The 27,264-nt window shown below is 40.3% G+C and overlaps 1 protein-coding gene across 7 annotated transcripts in view; it reads left to right on the top strand.

Annotated features, from left to right (window-relative positions):
* PLCB1 (phospholipase C beta 1) overlaps positions 1-27,264 on the top strand; it is a 670,267-nt gene that overhangs the window by 5,829 nt on the left and 637,174 nt on the right. For all 7 annotated transcript variants that reach the window (XR_008392621.1, XR_008392622.1, XM_053671063.1 and 4 more), the window contains exon 2: positions 12,276-12,353. Coding sequence is in view for 5 of the 7 variants with exons in the window: in XM_053671063.1 (XP_053527038.1) it covers positions 12,276-12,353 (78 nt within the window). In the remaining 2 variants the exon portion in view is untranslated. The remainder of the gene's footprint in view (positions 1-12,275; positions 12,354-27,264) is intronic.

Raw genomic sequence — 27,264 nt, 5'->3', positions numbered from 1 at the left:
ATGCGGAATGGTTATCCCAATTTATAACTTCATAGATTAGTTTTGTCTGTGTTTGATCTCATAAAGCTATTTTTATTTCAAGTGAAAAACAAAACAAACCCTCTTTAGCCTAAAGCATTTTCATTATTACCGAATGAACCCCTTGGAACAACCTCAGCCAAACTAACTAATCTTCTGTTTTGATAGCACTTGATTTGGTCCTTATCTGCCCTAAGGTGAAGTCTGGGAAGGGAGGCAGGTGTAATGAATACTCAGAAGGAGGAAGGAGTTAAAGCTCTATGTAGCGCTTAGGCTGTTATTGGCACAGCAAAGCAAACTGGTAGAGTGCTGCATTTCCCTCTCATAGGTTTTCTTTGTTATCTGGCCAGACTGATAGCCTCACCTACGGTGCCTTAGGATAATTTGCTCTGGATATTTGCATATCTCAAATACTTCCCTTGAACGTTTAACCTGTCAATAAATAGTATGAAATTATGTTTACCTACAGTAACATTAAAATGGAACAGGAACATATTGCTTTTTTACATCGAACTTAATAACCTGTAGTTAAATGTTTTTTTAAATATATAATCAGAATTGTTTCACGTTATCATGAACAAGGAGTGCTAGCAGAAAATGGAATGGGACTGACTGTAAACTGTAGACCAATGCTATGGATCTCTCGGAAATAATGAATACTTGGTAACTGAAAATACTAGTTTTCTTGTTCCTAGAGCTAATAGTAGGTTCTTGAAGACACTCAGATTATGTCGTAAATCCCATCTGCTCAGACAGATTTCATGATGCCGCCTTTCCCCATCTACGCCATGTCTGGTCCCTGAATCAGAGCCCTGGGTCCCCACGCACCAACAGGGAAGGAAACATAGATGAGACATATTTCTGAGATCAGTTATACGTGTGATCCTAAGGAAAATATCAATTTCTGTAAAAATTAACTGAAATAGCATAGAAAGAAAGCCAGAATCTTTAAAAGTCTTTTGGATTCTCCTCTGATATCTTTATGGTGTGTTATTTGATTTTACATGTATTATCTTCACATCTTAATTTTAATTTTTGGAAATTAAAAAAATTGCATTCTGAGCAAATGATTAGGTGTATATATTAATTGATGTCAACTAATCCATACATTTATCAAGAAACTAAATAATTGTGAGTGGGGAAGCAGATGATTACATAAAATAAGAAAAAAATTAATATTAATAGTATTAATATCATTAAAATGTAAAATATTGATAATAAAATAATAAAATGTTTACTATTTAAACAGAATTTAAAAGCATCTTACCTGTGTTCTTCACTACAGGGTCTCCTTTAGTTCATATATTTATTTAATATTTTGTTTCTTTTTATTGCATTGGAGTTTTATGAGCAAGTTCAGGGAAAATGGATTAATTAGCAAGAAAGACACTCTTGCCTGAACTAATCATGGTGGATGTCATTATATAAACATTGATATGTAGGAGATTAAGAGATTATTTTTCTGTTAAAAGATCAGATTTTCTTAGGCACTTGTTTATGAATTAAGTAAGGGAAAGTTCATTCGATTCATTTTATCCCAGGGGCCATATGAACTCAAAAAGGAGATGGAACACCACAGAGTAAGTTAGCAAGTGGTCTGGTAGATTTAAAAAGAAAAACAAAGGATGTTAACCACGATGCTTCCTCACTTGTGCTGCCTTGGGTGTGGTTGGATGTTATTTAGCATCCATTCCCATGTCCTCTTAGTGGGAATTTATATTGGGTTGGCCAGAAAGTCTGTTTAGAATAAAAGACACGTTTCGCATTTTCACCAATAATTTTATTGACTTGGATATTTTGAAATATCAGCTATCTCACACTATTGGCTTCTACCAGGTAGAGGCCAGGGGTGCTGCTAAGTATCTTCTAATGCAGAAGACAGCCCCACAGCAAAAAGTTATTTGGCCAAAATGTCAGTAGTACCAAGAAACTTTGCAAATTGCTTTTGACATGTTTGACCTTTCGCAGCACCTTCTCCATACACTGCACAAATCTTTGTGTGTGTGTTTCAGCTGCATTTTTACCTTTCTTGAAATAATAAAGTGTACTATGCCAAAAATGTGGCATCTTTTCTTCCATGTTCAATATTAACTTGGCTGCACAAAAATTTTTTAGTTTTGATAAGTTTTTTAAAAAATGCATGCGGATAGAACAGCTGTCACAATACAATCTAACAAAATTGTTTCGAATGACGTTAAAGACAGCTAAGTGCTATTCTAGCCATTGTATGGAAAAAGCTAAACAAACTGTATTTGGCCAACCCAGTGTAACATAGTCATTGGACATCTAAAGCTGTATTTACTAGACTCCTTGAGGCATGGGGGAGGTTGGTGTTTAATTTTGTGGGGGGGGGGGGGGGGGGGGGGGGGTAGGGTTGTAATGTTTTAAGGTTTGTGGAGGGGGGTGGGGGGGGGTGGGGGGTGTGTTGTGGGGGGTGGTTAATATTTTATTTATGTATTTTTAGAGAGAGGGGAGGGGAAGGAGAAAGAGTGGGAGAGAAACATCAGTGTGTGGTTGCCTCTCATGGGTCCCCTACTAGGGACCTGGCCTGCAACCCAGGCATGTGCCCTGACTGGGAATCGAATTGGTGACCCTTTGCTTCAAAGGCCTGTGCTCAATCCACTGAGCTATACCAGCCAGGGCAGCATGTAATATTCTGACTGCCAGTTAAGTTCCACTGATATGAGATGCACTCTTAGGAGATGTAAAGGGTAGAAATGTGAAAGAGGCTACTTTTCTGCATTCTTTGGGTTGTTTCTACAGATAAGTGAGATCTGAAGAAAGAAGTGTTGTCTTCTGTGATCTTCCATGGGTAGAAAGAGCCAGTGGTGTTAGGGGCTGCCCCCTGTGCTCAAATGGCTCTTCCTTTGTCTTTAATTAAGCTGGTGTGTGTTTGACTCCAGGAGTTCCTCTTTGGTCTCTCACCTTTCTGAGTGTGGTGGAGGTAATAGCTCTCCTCAGGGGCAGTGCTGAAGCCCACTGCTGCGGTCCTTCTAGGGATTCTGTCCAGTGCTTTCTTGTGTGTAATTAAATTTTTGTATGCTCAGAAATTCTAGAGAGGCTTTTGCTTCTTTCCCTAACCCCTGCCCAACATGGTCTCTTATGGTTCTAGGATTTCATGACTTTTGGCTCTCATGTGCAATAACCATCTAGACATCCTATGTAATTTTTTTCCTGCAATATTCTATTTGAGTAAGATAGAGTTTTGTGATAATGCTGCCTTGAGTTCAATTAGAGAGATATTTGTAAGTGTAATAGGCACTTATATTTGGTCAGCACTATAATTTATTTACATTTATCCCCATGCTGTTATCGAGACCATGTGAGTGGTAAGAAAGATCAAGTGCATTATTCCCATTCTCCATGGGAGCGCACTGAAGCTAGTGACTCTTGACTTGCCCAAGGACTCACAGCTAGTTAAAGCCATACTCAGTATAAACCTCTTATGGTTAAATTCAGGGCCCTTTCCAGGCTACCGTGGCCCAAACATGATCCTTTGGTAACAAAAGACTTTTAATAGAATCTAAATGATTATAAGTCGAAAGTAATTCATTGACTTTCCCAAAGGATCTCTTTAATTTTAGGATTCATACGAATGAGGCTTAAATTCCTAAAGACTCATCCCTTTTGGCTAGTGTCTTCCAAAATCAGTGTTTTGATGGTATACATAGAAATGTCATCCTGGTCTACACTCTGCAGGATGTGGGGGTCATTGGAAAACCTCGTGCTGGTTTGAGGCACATAGGCCATTATACCCTGCAGTCTACAAATGGCCTGCATCAGTCATTGAACTACATGCACATAGAAAGGTATTCAGGAATGCTGTTAAAACAAAGGTCATTTTTTCACTGTCCAGTGACACTCTTGTGTCTGGCATGACTTATGACATATGCTTCTCCACCTTTTTCTCTTCCCAACATACTTACAAATGTTGTCTTTTGTTGGAATTCCATTAAGGCTGGTCCCATGGCTTCTTATGGAAATCCTTGATCTTGGAAGGGTGAACATGTGAAGGAAGTGGAGAGAATGTCACCTGCCTCCAAGCAAGACACAGAATGGCTTGAAATTCAAACCAGTATCTAGATCCAGTGCAGGAAGGTGCATACAGGGAGGGGGACAGGTCTTGTCTGCGTCACAACTGGACCAGGGCTGCTAGAGGACTGTCGCTTTAATATGATCTTCTTCCCCCAGGGCAGAGGGTAGATCTGGCCCACAGTAGGTGCTCAGGGAATGTTTGTGGAGTGAAGGAAGAGTCTGATGTGTGTCTGGCTCACAGCAGGTTCACATAGGGGAGAGTACAGACCTGGAGCCCTTCACGACCCACTGCGTGTGGTGTTGGTAGAAAGGCTGTGTTCTGTACCTTTCCATTCCATCTGAAATGTCCCACAGTCCAAGGACCCTACGGCCTTCTTAGCTAGGGTTTCTCCACAAGGAGATGTTTGTTGTCAACACAGAGCTGACTGCTGTCACAGCACCGATTTCCTGTAAGGTCTAAATACGGCTCGAGGTTGAGTGTGTACAGTATTGTGACTCAATTTTGGTTGAAAATTATAATGCTTCATCTACTGGCATCCGGTATCCTGAATGGTACCAGTGGCTTCTGTTTTCTGAAAGGGAGGCCCACACATGTCCCCAGGTAATGCAATGAAAATTGCCCTTAAAGAAATTCTATCACTGCTGGGAGTGGCAACACATGACCGATGGTCGTGAAAGCATTCTCTTTACCACGATAATGATTCACAAAAAAGAAATATGAATATATGAGCTTCAACGACAAAATGAGAAAAATATCAATAAAAGACATATAGTTTGAAAATGGTATTTATAATAAAACTTCCTCCTACATTATTCCCTCTGTACAGAGGCAATGGGAGTCACTGGGACAATATTATTGACTTCCTCCCTTCCTGACTTTTAGTTTGATGTAGTGGGTCACCTACGTTCTCCCACCTTTCCTCCTGTCCCTGGGAAAGCAACACACCTTCCTTATGTTCTGGCTCACAGGAGGATCACATAGGACCCTGTGCTTCTTGTGTTTTCCGGATTTCAGCTTCATTATTATTACCCTTTGGAAATGTCTATGAACGCTTCCCCTCTGTTGAAGCTCTTCTAAGAAGGTATCAATGTCTTCTTGGTGATAAAAACCCCAATATACAATCCAGTGCAATGCCCTCTAAGCCTCCCTCCTCCTGCACGACTGCCCTGTCCCTCATCCCCTTCCTGCCACCATCTCCCTTTCCTCACATCCCACCCTCCCGTTCACTGCTCCAGAGCCTTGTTCTGTCTTGGTCTTTGCTTTGGAATTTCTCTTGCTAAGTCTACTGGCAAAGTGCTAGGTGCCAGCTCCAGCTGGGACTTTTTTTAGAATCTACCTTGCTTCCTGTCCTGCAGTATTTTTTAGTGTACCTATTCAGTATTCAGACTTTAAATACATTTGAATACAGGTACACGGATCCCTAGCACAGTGCCTCAAGTAGCTACGTGGCATCTGAAGAAACATACTTCCGACTTTTCCCTGTATTGTATTTAAAGGGGTTCTTATGCCTGTCCATAAAAGGCATTCATCTTAATGGTGCTTTTCCCCACTATTTTGCATCCTCCCTCCTGGGCCTTCTTACCTTCCCTGTTTTCCTCTATTTGAAGAGATTTCAGACTGACGTATCCCTGGAAGAAAATTCTCGTGAATGCTGATGATGCACTTAGAAGTTTCGCTTTACTGATTCCAATCTAACACAGTAACACGCGGGATTGCCTCTATTGTGTGTGTGTCCGTGTGTGTGTGTGTGTGTGTTTATGGTCAGGGCTGCATTGCTGACACTGGTGGGCATCACACCTGATTTTCAGTGGCCTGTAGAATGTTTTCTCCTTATGTAGCTGTTTTTTCCCCAACGTATACCTTTGCTGTGTTTGGCTCTGCTGTTTCCTGATGCAAGGCTTGGATTGATTCCTGTGGAATGTCGCTTGTTATTTTTCCTTGTTGACTCTGTCATATTGAGTAGTTTAGAAGCACACACCTTGATTCATGTGCTCTCTCTTGTAATAGCCTAAGAACAGAGGGTCACTTTGGAGGCAGGATTGCAGTCAACCTTGGCCAATACACTGCGTGACAGTGGAACTAAGGAATGAGCTGTAGGTCTGTGCCCTGGTCCTTGACCTTAGCCTTAAGGTTTAGGGTTGTAGCTTGGGGGTGCCGTGATAAAGTACCAAGACTCGGTTACCTAACAGAAAGTCATTTTCTCACAATTTTAGAGGCTAGAAGTCTGAGATGAAGGTGTTGGCATAGTTAATTCTTTCTGAAGGCCCTGATGAAAAAATCTGTCCCAGGCTGCTGTCCTTGGCTTGTAGGTAGTCAGCATCTCCCGGTGTCGTCAACCCTTCTTTCTGTATGTCTGTGTCCAAGTTTCCACTTTTTATAAGGATCCCATTCATATTGGCTTTGAGTCCACCCTTTTGACCTCCTTTTAACTTAATCACCTTTGTAAAGACTGTTTTCAAATACAATCATATTTTGAGGTATTGAGGTTAGGACTTTAATAGATAAATTTGCGGGGGGACAGTCCATCCCTTAACATACCTCAGCCTGGTCGAGCGTAGCTCAGGGGGTGGCAAGCCCGATGGCTCCAGGCAGGTGTTTGAAGACTGATGCGTAGAAAAGCAACTAGGTTGTTTTGCACCTTGTACACTGCAGGTGGCAGACACACGGCCTGGGGCGAATCCCGCCCAGCACCTTGTTTTATCTGGCAGCGAGCAGAGCTCCTTGCCCCTAGTTAAGGAGTAGTTGCATTTGTACAGCCCTAAAATTACATTCGGCCCTTTGAAGGCAACCTCGAGGCTGGTGTGGCCCCTGTGAAAATGAGTTCAACACCCTCGGTTTAGATATTCAGACTAGATGGTAACTGCATACATGGAAAACCCCAAAACTTTCTAATGAATTTCCTGACCAGGTTTGCTTTGTGAAGATGTTCCCATGAATGAGAAACCTATTTCCCTATGAAAAGGTTTAGGGCTGCATTCCCAATAGAAATATAATGTGAACCACATAGGAAATTTAAAATTTTCTAGTAGCCACACTAAAATAAATAAAAAGAAACAGATGGAACTAATTTTAAACAATAGCTTATTTAATCCATTATGTAGATTTAAAAAATCAGTATCAGACATTATCAGTGGGTGCCCCAGCTAGTGAGGCTCAGTTGGTTGGATGTTGTGTGTTAAGCTAAAAGGTCACTGGTTTGATTCCCTGTAGGGGCACAGGTCTGGGTTGTGGGCTAGGTCCCTGGTGAGGGCGCGTACGGAAGGCAACCGGTCCTTCTTCCTCACATAGATGTTTCTCTCCCTTTCTTTCTCCCTCCCTTTCCCTCCCTAAAATAAAAAAAAATCAGTGAGCAATTTTATATGCTTGTTTTCATTTTCACTTTGACTCTTACAGCACATCTCAGTGCAGCTGGCCATGTTGCAAACGCTCACAGGCACACCTGGCTCAGGGAGCCCACCTGGGCAGTGCAGGTGCAGAACAGGTGCTGTCAGAAGTCTCCACAGAAGGGTAGACAATCCTTGAGGAGTAAAAAATGGTCTTTACTTTCATTGTGTATAAAGCACAGATATACATACAACATATAAGTAGATATTTGGCATATCTGTGATATTGAAGTTTCATGGAGATGATTATGAAAATAAACATTTAAAAAGTCTTTAGAAGGGCAATAATGCGACGATGTTGAGCCTCACTGGCATAGGAGCGGGTGCTGAAAGGTTTAGTTCCCAACGCTTCCCTTACTAGCTTAGGTGTGTTTCCTTGGGCAAGTTATTTAATGTGAACCTTGGGCTATTTATCTGTAAAATGGGAATAATAATAGTATCTACGTCTTAAATTATTATAAGTAATAAAGGAGAAAATCCATTAAATATTCATATTGCATTGATTGTCTCACATGTTCAGCTTGTGTCTATTATACTGTCAGGGGGGTTTGTAAAGAATATTTTGGTACTGGGAGTGTGGATTACTAGAGCCTTTGTCATTTTTCTCCCGGTTTCTTTAGGATATATACACACACACACACACACATATATATATGCATACACACATATGTATATACATACATGTGTATATATATACACATCTTCTAAATAATGTTTTATTCTGTTTCAACGTGATTTACTTTATTTTTACATTTCATCTCTTTTGAGATATAATTATCATATAACATATTAGGATATATGATTGATGTATAACTGCACACTGATGAGACAACCATCGTGATGAAGAGTTGTAGGACTTTGTAATGTCAATGTTGACTCCAGTGACTCTTTTTCTTGCTCAGATATTGCTCCTTATTTTGGATGTTGAGGTTCTTTGTTCCTTGACTGTCTTTTTTTTTCTGTTTGGGGATTCATGTGAGTTGCAAAACAGCAAATTGCACAACCTTTTCATCATTATATTAGTCTTCACCAGTGATGAACTAGGGATGAGAGTAAAATGGTTTCTACCAAATAAAAAGGAGTAGATGGAAATTTACTGTACATCATGCACTATTACTAACTTAGGCATACATATTACAGTTCTTTTTTTCAAGGTGGGTGTTTATTGGAAACAGTACCTTATGACTTTAAATGAGCAAATGAAAGTTGCATTCTTAGGCCATGTGTTTACAAGACATGGGTGTGCTTACATTTTAATTTCACTGTATTCCTGATCCAAAGCCTCAGCCAGTGGGTCTCCAAGGGGGGTCCCTGGACCAGCAGTAGCAGCAGCAGCACTGAGAGCTGACTTGAGGTGCCGATTCTCAGTCTCCTTCCCAGACTTGTTATATGAGAAAGTAGAGAAAGAAAGGGCCCCGCAATCTATTCTCGCAAGCCCTCCTGGTAAAGTCTGATGTGTTCAAAAGTTTGAAAACTAGCGTGTGGTGGACTGCACATCTCATAGATATTGATGGAGAGATAAAAAAATAAAAAACAGCCCGCCTGAAAGTTGTCTCCATTTTTCTGCAGTAAAATGCTGTGAGAGTCCTAATCCATCTGCAGTTGCCTTGGACATGAAGGGTGACCATGTATTTCAAACCTCAAACTGGAGCACCTGTTCTGACAATTAAAAATACTTGAGATCTGGATTGAGTGGCTACTTTGGTTTGGAGAAAATATAGAAACTTGCCACGATGTGGGAGGTTGGAAAAAAAAGCAGGTGGAATTGAAAATGGATATTCGTGTATTTCTGGGTCAGATCTTGCCTTGCATGGTAAGAATGCCAAGTTCTAGCTGATCTTGGAATGTTAGAGGTGATTATGGAGGAAGCAGGCAGGGAGCCGAGATAAATGATCATTTAACAGAGGAACTGTGTCTGGAAGAGTGTGGTCAAGAAAATGTTGAACAAAGGAGCTTTAATTTTGAAGGAGGAGAAGGAATAATCTAGAAATGGCTGTATCTGAAACAATGAGGCAGTTACAGTGTTCCAAATATATAAATTTTGAGCAGTTTTATTTACTATTTTAACTTCAAATATTTGATTGTCTGGGATCTTGCAGGGAATGGTCACTAAGATTTTGGGTAGAATCTTGTCACTCTAATAAGAAAATAACTGACCTGAGAATAACTTACGCCTGCAGTTAATTCCAAATTCACCTGGAAGTGGGGTGTGCGCTGTGCCCAGCCTGTTGGAAACTGCATGTCAAGAGTGAATCTTAAGAATATCGAGATAAAACAGAGTGGCATTTCCTCAAAAAATTAAATATAGAACTGAGACAGGATAGTAAGAAGCTTGAATTCCTTGGCAAATGAAGCAGGGAGACTGAGATAGAGAGCTGAACAAACCGGAGGAGCAATTTCCAGCCAGATGTAGAAGGTCACTTCCCTAGAGATAACATCCAGGCCTCAGTTGTGTTGCAGCTCCAGGCCCATAAAAGCAGCAAAACCAGGTGGGTGTCCCTATCGACCAGCTGCAGTGACTAATGACCACGTCCCCTCCTGTCCCCTGCCCCCCCCCTACTGACCAGTGGGTGGAGACCATGACCCTGAAAGGGCGCATCTGGAGAACTGATGAATAGACTATTGAAACCCTTCCCTGAGACCACCCCTAAGATTCCCACCTGCAAGAAAGAGGTAAAAGCCTCAAGACAAAGTTCTCTCCCTCTGGGAGCCTGCACCGTTCCCTTTCCTTTCTTCTTCCCCTGCTTCTTTCTCCACAGGCAAGCATCTCTTAAACTGTAAGGCAATGGGCAGTGGCAGCTTGTCCGAGGCTAATCCCCTGAACCTGTTCCCCAAGCCCCCTGTCCTCTGACTTCCCCGTGAGCTAAGGCAGCTCAGCCTGGGCTCTTCTATTGCTTCTTCTATGCTAAGCTCTTCCTTGTTGCACTGTCCCCAGCTTTAATAAATGTACCTGTATTGCCGCCTGAACTTGTGTTGTGAAATCTTTCCTACACCAAGTGAAGGACCCACTACCAGCTGGCCGTAGGCACACTGGCTCAGGCCCAGGCCCCCTGTCTAGTAAGAGAACTGTGATCCAGGTATACCACTTCGGGGTATAAATACTGAAAACAATGGAAAGTAGCGACACAAACTGATATTTTTAGACCCATGTTCATAGCAACATTATTCACAAAATCCCAAAGGTGGAAACAACCTAAATGTCCATGGATGAATGAATGAGTAAACAAAATGTGATAGACACATACAATAGAATACTATTCAGCCTTCAGAGGGAAGGAAATTCTGACACATACTACAATAAGGATGAACCTTGAACACATTATGCTAGTGAAGTAAGCTAGACACAACAGGACAAGTACTATATGATTGTACTTCCTTGAAGTACCAAAAGTAGTCAAGTTCATGGAGACAAAAAGTAGAATGGTGATTTCCTGGGGTAGGGGGAGGGAGGGCGAGTGGGTGTTTAAGGAGTACAGAGTTTCAGTTTGGGAAGAGGAACAAAGTTCTGGAGATGGATGGTAGTGATGAGTGTAGTTAATTTAATGCTACTGAACTTGACACTTAAAAATGGTAAGTTTTATGTTTCATATGTTTGCATTAGTAAAAAAGGAATGTCATGGTAAACTTTCCCTTAATATCTTTAATAAAGCAGTTTGTAACCCTAATTCACTAGAACAATAATATACATTTTTTGTGTGCCAAATATTGGTCCAGGTGTTTACCCAAATGATCCTATTTAATTTTCACAAAAACTTACATTATTGAGGTAGGTACTATTACTCTCTCTCTCTCTTTTTCCAGCTGTGGTTGTGTAGAATGAAGCACCAAGAAGAGACAGGCAGAAATTTGAACCCAGGGGCTTGGTTTCTATGACCTGGCTCTTGCAACAAAATTTACCATGTAGACTAAAACCATCAATCTGCTCTACCCACCAGTAAAAGAATCCCAAATTCCTGAATTATCTCTCCATGTTTTAATTTTCATTACAAGTCCTTTTGATCAGATAAAGGATAAGCGATATCGTGGTTATAATGTGTATGAAAAAGTGGAAAGACACTGGTAATTTATGTCTCTTTTTTAAAAAATGCAATTCCTGCAAAGGCCTAAGTATTTCAGTATAAAAACCCATATCCAATGACGTGTTTTCTTGTGCAGATGGTATGTCTTTCTGAAAATTGCCAAAAGGAAAGAACACAGATTTTAGAAATGTTTGATATTATAATTACAGTATATGCAGTTTTTGCTTTATAATGTGCATGCTGTAAATTTGTCTGAGGTTTTATTTCATGATGTGAAATTTAAATTTGTAGCAATTTTGTGTATAGCCTTCTGGATATGTGGAAGATGGCCTTATTTACTGTTACCTTGGAAACAACAAGGCCCAAATGCTATGTTTACTGTCTTTAGCACAATTAAAAATAGTTTTATAGAGCAAATGTAATTTCAAATATTATTGCCAGCATGGATTTTAATTAATTTTAATCGTAATATGTAATGGTATTTAATGTTTAAATGATTTGGAAAACTAAATATAGCTTTTTAGAGAAAACATGTCACTGCCTTTAAAAAACTAGTCTTAATTAATAAATATATGAATCACTGGGCTTTTCCTTTATAAGTAATGTCCAAATTATCTAATTATTACTAAAGTATCTCAGTTTAGTAATTAATAGTCCTATGACATCAAAGATGCCATGTTTAATTTTTTTGGAATTTTTATTAATAATCGATTCCCTTGTAGAAACCATGGAAGACTATTACTTGTTAAGTAACTGCTGGGCGGGACTTTCTACAGTGATATGTATTGATATACATGTTTTTTTTCCTTCCATTTCCAGGACTCTACGATTGTCACTCCAATTATTTTGAGGTCTGACCCTCAGGGATTTTTCTTTTACTGGACAGATCAAAACAAGGTAAAAAATATACACGTCTTTCTTACATTATCTAGTTGCTGATTTGCAAGTTATTTTATCTACATAAGTATATCCATTCCATAGATAACCCTTGGTAATTTATTTAAAGATTCTACCTAAAAAGTATACCTAATGTGGAAATGTTTTAGGATTTTCCAAGGATGCTAGTCAGAAATATTAGATCTGCTAAATCATAGAACAATTGGTATTTTTGAGGTGAAGAACAGGGGAATGTGAATTACATTTGTTGGAGAAGAAAACTAGCCGGTATTACTGATTTAAGTCCCTCCTCCAACTCTACACATAAAGAATGAAGAGAATGATGAGAAAACACTTTTGATCTTAATGTCTATAGCTCTGGCTTTTTCTTTCTCTTCCTTCTGCCCTTCACTGCTCACTAAGGGTTCTCCTATCCTGAGCAAGAATTTGGCCTTGATCATTTGTTCTCACTAGAAAATCAAGAATAAGATTCCTTTAGCCTGCACTTCAATAATTCAGAAATTTCTTTACACATTAGCTTTCCATTCACCATATCATAAATTTAGGATTTCATTATTATGAAACTGATGGAGATGATTCCATATTGAATTATTAAAAAGTGGGATGTCTGGAGATTGTAAGATTTATTTGGTGTTTAATGGGCAGTTAGACCAGAATATTCATAAAAAGTGGTTATTATTTCAAGAGACAATGTCTATTCTGTACTTGAAACTATGAGGCTACAGAACACAGAATGTTTGGGCTCTGTGAAGTGTGATATTTCGAGCTAGGATAAGCTTTATCTAGAGCACTGAATACACATTGAGCACAATAAAATACCTGGCACCAAATTGTGAGGTGCTATTAGCCTTTTCGCATCCCCACGTTAGGTCTCTATACCCAGAGTTACTGAAATCTGTCAGTCTGTCCTTATGCTTTCTTGGCAACCTGGATTGCACCTGTGAGCAGTGGTACAGAACTGGCCTTGTGCAATGGCGTGTTTGGGGTCGGGGCTGAATCTGGACGAAGCTCTTTGGGTGCTGTGGAGTGACATCTGCTACCCAGGGCTAGTCCTGAAGGGGCCTGTTTACACATCATCACAAGGCAAGTTTCTTAGCCTTGTGGCTCCAGAGTTTCCTACTGAATTTGGGTTCCCTGGAATCGTCTCTGGGCACAGAAGTTGGGGCTAAACCGTAGACTCCGTGCTAATCTCAAAAAATGTATTTGAGTGAGACTTCATACTCAATGTTCATGTTTATTACTGGGTGTGTTAATCACTCTGGCTTTGACATTCTGTTTGGTTTCCTGCTGTTATGTATAAAACAATGGCTTGAAAGAGGTTTTTTTTCTCCTCCCAAAAGCTATTTTTAGAATTGTTGAAGCTGTATTCATGAAAGATATATTTATAATGCCTAGAGCATTTTAAAAGTTTGAGTGTGCATACAAGAGGCTAAACTGTCAGTTTGATTTTTTTTAACTGGTAAATCAAGCTTCTGTAAAAGCAACAGAAGGTATTTGGGGTTTTTAAATAATTCATGGCAACTCAGTTAAGCCCTTGTGTAGGACCAATCATAAGTATTTCTTTGCTTAAGAAAGAGAAAGGTTTTAGGGCCAAAGTATCTTTGATGCCTCTCCATTGTTCTATAAACCCAGTGTTTTGACTCATGCTTATTTTCATAGTTAGGGAAATTTCTTTCAGTTTTTTTATACTAACCTTTTTTTCTTGGTTGTGCTGCTCATTGTGACCAATTAAAACAATAATGCAGTACCAATTTCTTTTATCCTTATTACTTTTCTTTTTATGGATATTCCTCTTACAGTTCTAGCTAAGAGCCGGTAAATTTTATTTTTTACATTTTAAATACCTTAGGCATTCCTCAGTCACGTATTAGAGGTTGGAGGTTTATTTTTTTAGTCAGTGATCATATATCAGTAACCAAAAGGTGAGAGGATTTAAGGGAAAGAAAGATTAAACTTTCTGTGCTTCCAAGGTTGTCATTTTCTTTTGGCTTTAAGCCCAGTCCTGGAACCAGAAGGAGCAATGCTTCTCCCTCGAGGGAGGTGGACTCCTGTAAGTGGTGTGTTAGAGTGAGTGTGTGCTAAGAGAAGTCACTGGTGCTCACGAGTGAGGGAGGCGAGCCAAGCTTCTATCCCATGTTTTTGCCTAAGATCTTTTGAAGGCACTGGCCGAGTGGTGCAGTCACAAGGTTACTTACAGGCCCACTTTCTTTAAAATATGTTTTGCTGACAGTTACCCTCAGTAATGTGAATCTAGAGCATATGTCCCATAGCGATGATATATCAGAGAAAAACCAGGATACTTGTAAGTTTATCCCTTGATTTTACACATTATGTTCTCCACTGGCCTGGAAGCTTATACTGGTACTCAGTGTGACACGCCTCTCTTCTCCTTTCCCGCTTCTTCCCGGCACATTTCTTTTTTTGTCCAGGAAGCCTGTGCTGAAATGCTTTGATTAGTAAATATCCAGGACCTAGTCTGCTCTGAGGCAAGCTGAGTGGTTTTAAGAGGCTCTTGGTAAAAAAAAAAATTGTTCCAAGATCTTTCTTTTTATAACACTGAATGAAAATCCTAACACTTTACACTGTGTCTTACCCATATCCTCTTGCCTGTCGTAGCTACATTATGCCACAGAGCACAGCCACCCATAAGCCCCTGCTTTCATCCTCAGGGACAGCGATGACATGGTCCTTTCCCTAACCCTGCAGCAAAGAAGTTGGGCAGCTCAGACGATAGAGTCAGGAATTAAAAATCAGAGCTAGCGAGTAGTTTTAAGTAGCTTTGGTGAAACATGGAGAGCCTGTTTGGGATTGATGGAAACAGATAAACATGCACATCATCTTAATGGATACAGATGTATGCTTTGTACCCGCTATGCACTTATTTTCATTATTCTTTCCTCTTTATTGTTGGCTCCGCAAATCTTATTGACTCTAATTAGCAAAAACGAGTTTACGAAATGCCCATTTTAAGCCTGGTGTTTTTTCTCATGTCAGAGTGTATTCTGTGAAGAGGATCAGTTTAGTTGTAAGCGTGGGTGAAAAGGGGCTCCTGAGTATTGGAGAAGTTACCCTGTTAGGATCAGCCTTTTCTCCGGAGTGCTGCCCGGCTGGGACCAGAAACCAACACATGAAGGGTTGGCCAGGAAAGCCATGTGAGCTGCAAGAAGACTCTGCATCACAATTTTGGAAGAAAAAGCTAAAGAAGAAAAAATGGGGCCAGTGCTATAGAGGGCTAATAAAAACCTATCCTGCTAGGATGTGGAACATAGTAGACCTCGGCCTTGCAACTCGATGCTCTGCTTCTGTGCCAAGAATGGTGTAAAAATAAAACTAGCCACTACTAGATCAGATCCAGGAAGTTCAATATAGTTCAGTCCACTCTTCCTTGCATCACTGAAACAGGAGTCGGGAGAGGGGCAGTAAACATATTTCAGTTAAAAAGAAATCAGAGGAAAAACACACATTTTAAATGAAGGACTCCAGCTATTTTCTCTCTCTCTCTCTTTTGGTTCCAGATCTTATTTATCTTCCATTGTGCAGATGACACCCAAACACATTCTTTGTGTAAGAGAGGAACGCAGGGTAAATGTTCTTCACCCCTGTCCCCACCTGTCCCTCGTTCTGGTCCTCTCTGCAGAATTAATACTGGTAACAGCTTCTTGGTATCTTTCCAGGTGGCTTTTAAATGAAGCCATATATGCATTAGCTATGGGAATATTTCATTTTATTTTGTTTATATCCATTTGTATCCTAAATGACGTATTATTTTTACTGTTCCACAAACTTGCTTTTCACTTTACAGGTGAATTAGAGAACTATTCATGTAAGGACGTGTGTATCTACCTCATGCTTTTAAGTTGCTCTATCCTATCCCGTGGAGTGGATTACTGAATTTGATTTAACAGAAAATTTCTCATTGCTGGACTGTTGGTGTTTGTCTGTGTCTAATTTTGGACTGTAAGAACACCCAGCCTTGCGTATCCCTCTCTGGGTATATGGGTCAGGGTTTCCCTGAGGTAAATTCTCAGAAGTACAGTCGCTGATTGAAGGCTATACATATCCTAACTTTTATTTAATAGTTGTGTCTTATAATCTTGCAGGCCTTGTGTGAGAGAAACTGTTTCTTCAAGCCCACCAATGCTAGTAAGAAAAGTTTTAATTTTTGCCAGTCTGATACAACCATTGTTCCTGTTTTAATTTACTGCTGCGTGGTTTGCTAATAAACTGTGTATATTTTCAGACACTTACTATTTCTGTTTTCTTTTACATAGATTACCTACTATATCCCTTGCTTCCTGTTGAGAGTTCTCTACATATTGTAGATGTGGTTCCTTTAGCTGTTATGAATGTTGCAAATACTTTCTTCCTGTCTGTGGCTTGTCTTTGAATTTCTTAACTTTCAACTTAGGCATGACAAAAGATGACTTGACATTTTCAACTTTGATGTATTCACATTTCAACCTTTTTTTCTTTTTGCTTTCTTTAGGCCTCTTATTCATCGTCCTCATTGCCATCATTATTATTAATTTAGGTTTTTAATCCATGTATAATTAACTTAGTCCATTTGGGCTCTATAATAACATACCATAGACTGGGTGGCTTATGAACACCAGATGTTTATTTCTCATAGTTTTGGAGACTGGAAGTCCAAGATCGGGGTGCCAGTAAGGTCAAGCGAGGACCCTCTTCTGGGCGGCAGGCCTCTCGTGGCATCTTTCCCTGGTGGAAGAGCTAGGAATCTCTCGGGACTCTTTTATAAGGGCACTAATCCCACTTGTGAGGACACTCTCCTGGGGACCTAATCACCTCCCAAAGGCTCCGTCTCCTAGTACCTCCTTGGGTATTAGCTTTTCAACATATGAATGAAGGAGAAGGGCAAATGTTCAGACTATAGCCTTCACGAAATATATTTTGAGGACTGGTGTGAAGCGAAGCCCTACATTTGATTTCTTTAAATAAATGGGTAGCCCTGTGTGTTGGGGGCTCCCTTCTTTCTTGTTGGTTCCAGCTGTGATAGTACCCTCTCCTTTGGCATTCTTCTGGCTCACAGTGTGGAGGGCTTGGGAGGTAGGAGCTGAGGTGGCAGGTTGACCTCAGTTACGTTCCCATTTCGCTCCCAGTGCTGACACCTGCACCATCTGGTTTGATAGCTCGTAGATCACAGGTGGCAAACACATGGCCCACAGGCTGAATCCGGCCCTCTGCCTTGTTTTATCAGGTGTGGCACCTTGTTTCTACCCAGCAGCAGCACTGAACTCTCGCTTAACTGTTAAGGAGCAGTTACATTTATACAGTCCTAAAATTGCATTCAGCCCTTTGAAGGCAGCCTTGAGGCTGGCGTGGCCCCCGGTGAAATGAGTTTGACACCCCTGTCACAGATTCTCTCCTGTGTTTTAATGCCCGTGAGTGTTAATGTCATTTCCTACTTCATTTTTATTTCATTTATCATCTGCCTTTCATACTTTTTGATTCAACAAGTGCAATACTTTCTATTTACCCGTGACTAGAGATTGTAGACCTAAATTTGTACCTGCATATTTGGCCATTTCCAGGATATCAGGACAGGAGCGATGGGCTCTACCATCTGCTCCATCCGCCCTCTGGTTCTGGCCTGTGATTTTCCGTGAGATGCCTTTGGGATCCTTGTACAGAGTGATGATTAAGTTTCTATGAATAGCAACTATAGACTGCCTTCTCCTATGGTAACCTTAAATTTTTTTACAGAGTTCAAAAGCAAAGTTTAAAAATTAAATATTTACATAAGCCATAGTGACATATTTCAGCATAAGAGTCCAGAGTTCAGTAAGATTTTGAACACGATGCATAATAAACTTCTACAACAAAATCTAGGTATAGCCTATTAAAAAATTAGTCCATAAAGAACCACCTGCATACCCCATTTCATTAATCATTGCTTAGCAAAGGCACTTCCCCTTTTGGACAGTCTTCTCCAGTATATCCCAGAAACATCAACATTGACCTTTATTGTGTATGATGAATAGGGTAGGGCACTGAACACTCGAATGAGTGCAATGAAGGGGTTATGAATTAAGAAGATGAACTCAATTCATTTTCATTTGGTAGCTTCCCCCAAAGCCTATAACAGTAACTGAAATCACCTCTGTAAAAATCAAAGTGGGTGTGAGGAGAACTGGGACTGTTGCTTGTCTGAGACATACACCAATCAGTGCCAACTGGCCTAAGTCTTTTCCTTTCCTCTCCCTGAATTTCTGAAGAAGTTTTAGCCAGAGCAGATGCAGCCTGAAATTCATATTGAAGTCCTTAGTGCTCCAGAGGCCGTAAATTGCAACCTAGTGGCCAGTATTCACGTTTTTTGGCTCCTAGAACTTATTTTGCCGCCTGTACCACTGCTGGGAAATTCCTAGGAATTAATACCCAACCTGACGCTTGGAGTTTCATGGGTAAATATCATAGCTCCCTCACCTCTTGGATGAGAAAATTCAAAAGTACACAGTTTATATCTTTTCCCAGCTCTCTGCAGTGGGATTGAGCCCATGTACACACAGCGGTAACTGACTGGAAGACACACCCTTTATGGGCCTCTTTCCCTTCCTTTCTTGATTCCCAATTCCTGATGTATTCTGGAACCACATTTAAATTAAACAAATTTTTCTACAATCCGTGTCTAAAAACTGCTAAATCTAGGCACTTAATGCTTGACACCTCAATATAGATGCCCTCTAATTGAGGGTATTAAAAAGGATTCCTTAGCGAGAGGCCCCGGTACCTGTTACATGAATACTTGGTTCTAAGCCAGGGCGGTTTTCTTAAAACTCCTAATTAGGGAGGTAGGAAGGTGATTAAGAAAACCAGGTTTGAAATCAGATGTGGGTTTGAGTTCTGGCTGCACCTCGTATTACGTGAGTCACCTCTGGAGAATCTCTTCCACAACCCAGACTTCGCTTTCTTCACCAGCTGTAAAATGAGGTATGACCTTTGAGAGCTGTTGGTACCGTGATGCATGAAGTGTCCAGCACAATGCCTGGCAATCCGTAAACTCTCAGTCCTTCGTGGTGGCTTTAAAAAATGAATAATTTAGTTTTACTTTTTAAATTTCATTATCACTGAGGTATAATGGATGAATCAAACTGTGAGATATTTAAAGGGCACAGTGTAATGATTTGATATGCATATACATTGTTCAAGGATTCCCTTGTTTAGCCAACACATCCATCACCTCACATATTTATTATTTTTGTGTGTGTGGAACATCTGAGTTCTACTCTCTTAGCGAATTACAATGACACCATCCAGTGTTTTCAATTATAGACTCCATGTTATACGCTAGGTTCTCAGGCCTTGATCATCTTGTAACTGAAAGTTGGTCCCCCAAACTTCCCCTCCCTCCACTCCCTCCCTGTTTTTGGCGACCACTTTTCTACTTTCCTACTTTCTGTTTCTGTAAAGCAGATCCCCCCCCCCCCCACATCTGGCTTATTTCACTTAGCATAATGCCCTGGAGGTCCATTATAGTGGCTTTTATTATTGGTATGTAATAAACAATTAGTCTCTGAATAAACAATTAGTCCCTAATTGTTAGGGACCACAAATGTGCTGTTTTGAAAGCCAACTGACTATCTGTTTATGTATAGTTTTAAATCTATGTTTTTCTTCCTAAAGTACTAGTGACTTGTTTTTTCTTTAGCCTGTGTTGTAGTCTTTTGCTCTAAAGCATTATGAAGCTTAGGTCTGCTTCAACAAATAGGTTGTTTATATATTTCATATTGTTTGGGAAACAGGGCCATGGAAGGCAAAAGAAGGGATTTATTTGTTAGAAGGCCTTTTCAAGATAACTCTACTGCATCATAGGTGAACGTTTTTTGGACCCCTGGGGATTGGAAGAATATTATGGAATAAACTGTAGGATGATTTAGAAGTCTTGGTTGGAGAAAATGATATTCATAACAAGAATTGGACTCCACAATGGGTGTCTGTTTTCCTAAAATGATCACGTTAGTATTGTTCCATCTGTATTGGCATCAGGCAGCTCCGCCTCCTTCACATCCTTCACAATACCTGTTCCTTAGTGTTTAAATGTTGTGGCGTAATTTAGGCAGTCAGTAGTCTGTCAGATTGCTGAGGAACAAGTGTCTCATCATCAAATCCATTTCCAGATTAAGGTCCATTTATTCTTAACCCGACCTTCTTTTCAGTAGCACAAGCCCCAAAGTTTTAGCCTCAATGAACTCCAGATTATACAGGATAACCAAATGTTACGACTGCTGCAACATAGCAAGGAATATTATTAAAATGAGATTTTTTACACGTCCTTCTTAGAGGTTGGGGTTCATGGATTTTTAGTAGAAATTGTAATCAAGTGTGACCTGTTGAAATGTATTGTGGTATTAGGCTGGTTATAAGGAAATGGCGTCATTGCCGTTTCTCTGAAAATCATTTTTAGGGTGTAGGTACGTTAATCGGATTTTCATGTCACCATCAGAGCACTTCATCGAGTGAAGAACAACAGCTGTGCTCATTTGAATGCACTGTAAGAAGGGGTAAGAAATGTATACGACCCTGGATTTAATTCAAACTTGATTACTCCTAATACGGGGCAGGCACAGATAGATTTACAGCAGTGAATGCACAGAACACAGTTAATCAGTTAATACAACTATTGTAATAATCATAACCTGCCTGTCTTTTTCCATGGGAACAATTGTAAACCTACTTTTGCCCACCCCTGTATAATTTAATTATAAAATTATGCCTCAGTTTTCTGAGTTGCTTTCATTTAGCTGGTCCCAGTCTAACATGAGAAATTACATTGAGTGCTTTCCATGCTCTGGAAAGCTTTTGTAATGGGATATTTTTACCTTTTAATTTCAAAATTAGTTTGAGACACAGGATTGGAGGAATGTGTGCAGGAAATACATTTTGCATATTGTTCATAATTTGATTTCCTGTTATGTGGAAAACCCATTTGCTTTGTTGTGAATAGAATTCCCAGATACCTGGTATTGACATAATGTTGTGTTCCTTTGTTTGAATTACAATGTTGTAGGTAGAGTGAACATTTCTGTTTTTCTCTAGTTCATTTTCTTGTCAATCCAAGATTGTTTGACCCTACCGATGGGGTTCTTGTTAAGCTTTTCTACATTTAGTAGCAAGATAGCCTCTTTTTTTCCCCTTCAGGTTAGTACAACCTGCCAGTTGTAAAGACAGTCGCGGGGATGTGAGGTACAGCATGGTGAATGTGGTCGATCTTATCGTAACAACTATGTATGGTGTCAGATGGTGATTATTTCGTATAAATATTTAATTACTGGATGGTATACCTGAAACTCATATAATATTGTATGTCAACTGTAATTAAAAAGTAAAATATTTAAAATAAAAACAAAACAAGAAAAGAATAAAGCTCTTATAAACAAAAAATTAGATAGACAATTGAGTCATTTAAGCATTTATCACAATAAAAATAAGCTAAAATAAAACTATAACTATTATATTTTTATATTTTATTGTTTATTCTATTTAAATTTGAAAAAGGCAAGAATAAATTTTGACCATGCTTTAATTCAATTTGCATAGACTTTTAATTTATTGTTTGCATTATCAATGTTATCATCATCACCAGTGATAGCAAAACACACATATGGAATTCCCTGTGTGCCAGGTACTGTTCTAACACGTATATATACACACACACATACACACTCACTTAATCATTTCCCCAAGCCTCGGAGGACAGGGCTGTGATTGTCCCCATTTGCAGGTGAGCACCCTGACGTGCACACAGAGGTTAGGTAATGAACCCTGGTCACCCAGTTGGTTCATAGGAGCGGCAGAAGTAGAACTCAGGCAGTCTGGCTGTGCGTCTTGGTTCTTAACTTACTGCATTTAGAAGAACCTGTTGAATGTGTAAAGTTAAGTTTCCCTGAGGGTTGTTTTCCCTTAGAGTTGTCTGAAAATAAACCTCAACAGACACATTACTTTTGTGAGAAAGAGGCAACCAGTATGAAATGGTTCTCAACTTCTACTGATCACTGAAATCACCTGGAGAGATTTACAGAATGCAGATGCCTGGGCCCTGCCCCTAGAGAGTCTGATTTAATTGCTCTGTGGTGTGGTCAGGACATCAGGCTTCTTCTTCTTCTTTTTTTGAAAGGTTCTCTCATTGGATTCTAATGTGCAGTCAAGGTGAACACTAATAGAAAGCAAGCTGACATCACAAATTAATTCAATAGGCTTCCTGAGAGGATGTGTTCACTTTGCCTTTCCTGTTTGTGGCCTCATTTCTACCAGAAGTCATACTCAGTTCGAGCACCCCGAGGCCTGGTGAGGTTCTGAGTTATTTGGCTGTGATTAAACAATATCCCCTATACTAGACTTAGGAAGGCAGGAAATTGCTGGCATTTCAAAGGAAGATTCTCGGTATCTAAGATTGAATCAAAATAACTATATTTGTTAAATTCAGTTGATGGAAATTTATTTAATTTCCTATTCCCTGAATGTTCCAGGTATTAGGTATTTGTTTTATCCTCACCGAATGTGTCCTCAGCCTTCACACCCTGTTTATGGGCCTTTGTGTTTATGTTTTTCTAGATCTATTAGATGAAGTTGCTGTTCAAATTCCATATTTAATTAAATAGCTACACTGTTGAATCAGCGAATGTGATTTTAAAAATGATTTTACATAATTTCATTTTATATCCTGAATTTCTATTATGGATACAAAAGCATATATCTTATTAAATTACAACATCATGTCATTTCTTATTAACATGTAGTAGGAGTCCTTCCTTCATTGACACATAAACCCATAGGAAAACCAGAGAGCCAAACCCTACGTAGGTGTGACAGGAAGATTGTTATAACCACCTTTATGCAATAGATTTGAGAGCGGTAAAACTCATGTTTCTCCTGTTAGAATTTCTGGTTTTCAGTTGTGTCTCCTGTAGGGGACGTGGTTGTCACAAGTGCTTTTGCCTGAGGTTTCTCCTCGGCATTGTGCACCGCTCCCTGCTCAGGCACCACAGCCTGGAAGCTTCGTGGCCTGGTGAACAGTGCACCAGTTTGAAGTGAACGCCTCGGTGAAAGTTTTATGGGGCAGAACTAGTTGCTATGCTAAGAGATGAACTGTTGTGCGGGTATAATAATGGGTGCTATTTTTAGACCGACATTTGTTTCTGTAGCGTGGCTTCCTTATGCAAGAGGGCGGCAGTCTCAGCACTGTGTTGTGAATATTGAGCTATCAGAATACAAGAGTAGATGGGACTTTAGATGGTGTTATGGATTTTTCATGTAGTTCAGCCCTGACATATTTCATTACTGGAAGGAAACAATTGAAAACAAATAGGCAAAGCACTCAAAACAGTTTCATTTCAGCTTTATGGTCTTCGTAGGGTGAGTTCTTCTAGTAGCTGACCCCATGACAAGGGTTCAAGTTCAAGTAGTTTATTTGGAAGGGGACTCTAGGAAGCATAGACAGGACAGTGGGGAAGTGAGATAGGCAAGGGAGGGCAGCTGATAAAGTGTGAGTTATCAAATAGTTCATGCTCTGGGCAACTCAGGCTCCGTGCCACCGAAAGCCTTGGGAGACTGGTTCTCAGAATCATCCCAATTGAGAGGGGAGAGAACTGTTGTATTTCTCCACCAGGTCCCACCAGTGTTTGAGGGTAGCTCTCCTTCGGGTTGTTGTGTCTTTAGCTCTATGCCAGCCCCTCAGTGGTTGGGCAGGGTGGAGGCCTCCAGACCAGTGGCATAAGAAACTCCTCAGACATAGTTGCAGTTGGAAACTGTCAGTTGGCATGTGTGGCAACACATGGGCACCAGCACCAGCAACGACTCTGAGGCTTTAGTTTTGGGGTCGGACTTTATAAATCTGCACCACAGGGTGCAAACTAGAGGCTAAATCCTTTCACAGACAGATCTTGCTTCGCCTGCATAACATATTAAAAAATGTAAGCATGAGTTGCAAGCATTTGAAAATCTGGGGAGTTCATATACAAATCTGGTTTCTTAGACAATCAGAAGGCATGGCAACACAGCTAGACATACCTTCCTGGTCCCAGTGGGCTGCCTGCTTTAGACTGGGCATGTGGTATCCAATTGGCTGCAGTCCCCCGATCAGGCCAGCCTACCTCATTTATATGACCTCTAGCTCATTTAGCCCTTTGAGTATAAATATCGGGCCTCTATGTGGTAATATCCTTTACTGGAAGCTTCAGTAAGCTAATGATTATGAAGCTTCATTTGGAATGAAATTAATTCTGTCACACTGTGCTTATGGAATGCCGTAGCATAAAGACTGAAATGCATCTGAAGGTCCCATATCCAGGCCACAGCCACACGAGCCATGAGCAAAGCAGTTGATGCCAGAGCCCACTTTGTCTCTGGGAAATACGCATCTGAAGTCTGTGAGCCCTGAGGTCGCTCTCAGCTTTAAAAGGCTATTATTCCAAAATGAGTTTCACGTAGAATTGTGCTGGGTAAGATTTATAAATATGACTTGTTGGCAAAGAGTTTATGTTGAATTGGGTCGTTAATCTATGGGAAAAACAAATGATGGGCTCTGGGACACCAGGCAGAATTACTTCCTTTGTGGGTGGATGGGATTACCTCCATCCCCAGCTCAAGGCACCGAGCTGGGGATGAAGATAATAGGCACTGAGTAGTTCAGCCAACCAGTATAAATCACCCTTTCCCTCACTGTCCGATATGTTGCTTTTTACATTTAAATTTTAATTAACTAAAATATAGTTAAAAACGGATTATTCCCTCAGCCACACTAGCCACATTTCACGTGCTCAGTAGCCACCAGTGGACAGGTACAGTTAATAGATATTTCTATCACTGCAGGAAGTTTTATTGGATATCTTTGCCAAGAGATTGAATTAGGAATGGTCTATTCACAACCAGTGCAAAGTGAGGGAATTTTTTTTGCACTGGCGGGCAAAGAACCTTTCTCTCTTTTGCTGGATCCTGAGTTGCAAGGATGTTATACGGACCTGAATTTATTTATATTTTTCCCATGAATGAAGGTGTTGGGTTAGTTCAGACAGCACTTCAGGAGTCTAGCAAGTAAGCTAACCCTGCAGAAGACAAACTAGTGTGAACCAAGTCCTTGGTGACACCATTTGAGATGCCGGATCAGGTCACTTCAGTGGCACGAGTTAATCAATCTGCTTCATTGTCTAAGGTGGTTTGAGGCAGAGTGTTGTCCCTTTGCAATCAAGATTGCTAACTGATACATGGTACATTTATTTATTTATTTAAAGATAGGCAGGGACTCAGATATCTAGGCTACTGCTGCATCTGGCCCATAAACCGGAAACGGAAATTAAAAAAGGCATAGAATTCGTGCAATCTTTATTTATGTAGGGGCTTCAATTCCCTACAGAAGACATTACTGTGCGGGTATATCATTGTTTATATATTTTTCTAAGTTGGACTTTAGCTATCAGGGATAGTTTAAATGGTTTCTAGCCACAGTTGGGGAAGAATATGTCTTGAGAAACATGGGGAAAAGTGAAAATTTGTGCCGAAAATGAAAGTTTAGGGCAACTTTCTATATTAGCCTAATGGTCTCAGTTGTACCAGGAGGATTTCTAGGGAAGGAAAGTTGAACGTATTGATAAACTTCTGTGTTGTAGTCACCATGCCAAGGTGCCTTATGCGGACTATCTTATTAATCAATTGATAGATTTTCCTTGTTTTCCATTGGGGAAAGGGAGGCTGTAGGTAAGTTTGTTTTCCCGGAAGCCTGTCCCTAACCTGGCCAGTCTAGAATAGCTCATGCTTGCTTTCACCTTAGCACTTTTAATCCTGTGTTAACTTTATCTGACTCATTTTACTGCCCAATAGATGGTGAAGTCTTTGAGTTAAGGAACTTTATCCAATATTTGGCATTTCTAGCACACTGCTAGTGTACAGTAATTGCTCAGTCTGTCCTGGTCAAATGAGACTTACAAAGCTGCGTCACTTGTCCAAGCTTGTAGGCTCCTAAGTGATGGAGAACCAGGTCTGTGAGGCTAGAGGTCCACTGGCTTTTCATACTATTGCCAGTTCATTAACTCCTTCTCCTTATGTGAACCTCCAGTTGCCTCTTAGCAGTTTGCGTGACCTCCAAGATCCATAGGAAAGAGAGGCACTGGAGGGTAGGCATCCCCACCCACTCTCTGCTACCAGCCTCAGAAGCCCACCTTTGTGGCCATCTCTACCTCTTTGGCCCTAGACCCTAACTTGCAATGATTTTACACTAAAATGATCTCATCTGTTTCTTGTGTTAACAGTATTTCCCCTTTAACAGGATCCATACAATGATATTAAACATGAGAAACCTCTCCCTTCTTAAAAGATAATTCTATACTCTCTGAATATGTTCTTTTCTTTCCCTTTTTATTTATAGCAAACATCTTTAAAGAATTGCCTATTCTCTCTGCACCCACCCACACCTTTCACCAGCTCCTCAGTCCACATCAACCAGAATTCTGTACTCATCACCGCTCCAAACTCTTTTTTCTCAAGCAACCAATGACCTTCATGGTTCAAAACATATTGACCATTTTTAGCTCTCTTTGTGCTTGATCTGTTTGATTTTTTATTAAAATTTTAGTTGTTGTTTGCCCCACTTCCCTGGAAACATTTTATTTTCTTGACTTCCTTGCTCTGATCCGTTTTCCCTTCACCCCAACCCCTCAGTGTACTTTGTTGACTCTATAAGTTGCGGTCTCTCTCCACTCAGCAGAATCTCATCTTCCCTTCTAGCTTCATTTACCATCTGGACACAGTGGCTTCCAGTTTTACATTTCCACCCAGCATCTCTGAGATACCTGAAACCTAACATTTACAAGGTTGGCATTGTTCTCTTTCTCCCTTCGCCTCTGAGCTGGTCCTGCTGCCTCAGGAATGGCATCGCCCTTCACAGCGTTGCACAGTCTGAACC

The sequence above is a fragment of the Artibeus jamaicensis genome, unplaced genomic scaffold, assembly GCF_021234435.1.
Source record: "Artibeus jamaicensis isolate MK-2021 breed Jamaican fruit bat unplaced genomic scaffold, CSHL_Jam_final contig_685, whole genome shotgun sequence".
NCBI classification, from domain to species: domain Eukaryota; kingdom Metazoa; phylum Chordata; class Mammalia; order Chiroptera; family Phyllostomidae; genus Artibeus; species Artibeus jamaicensis.
Note: the sequence above shows the minus strand (reverse complement) of the source record. Positions and strands in the feature narration are given on the sequence as shown.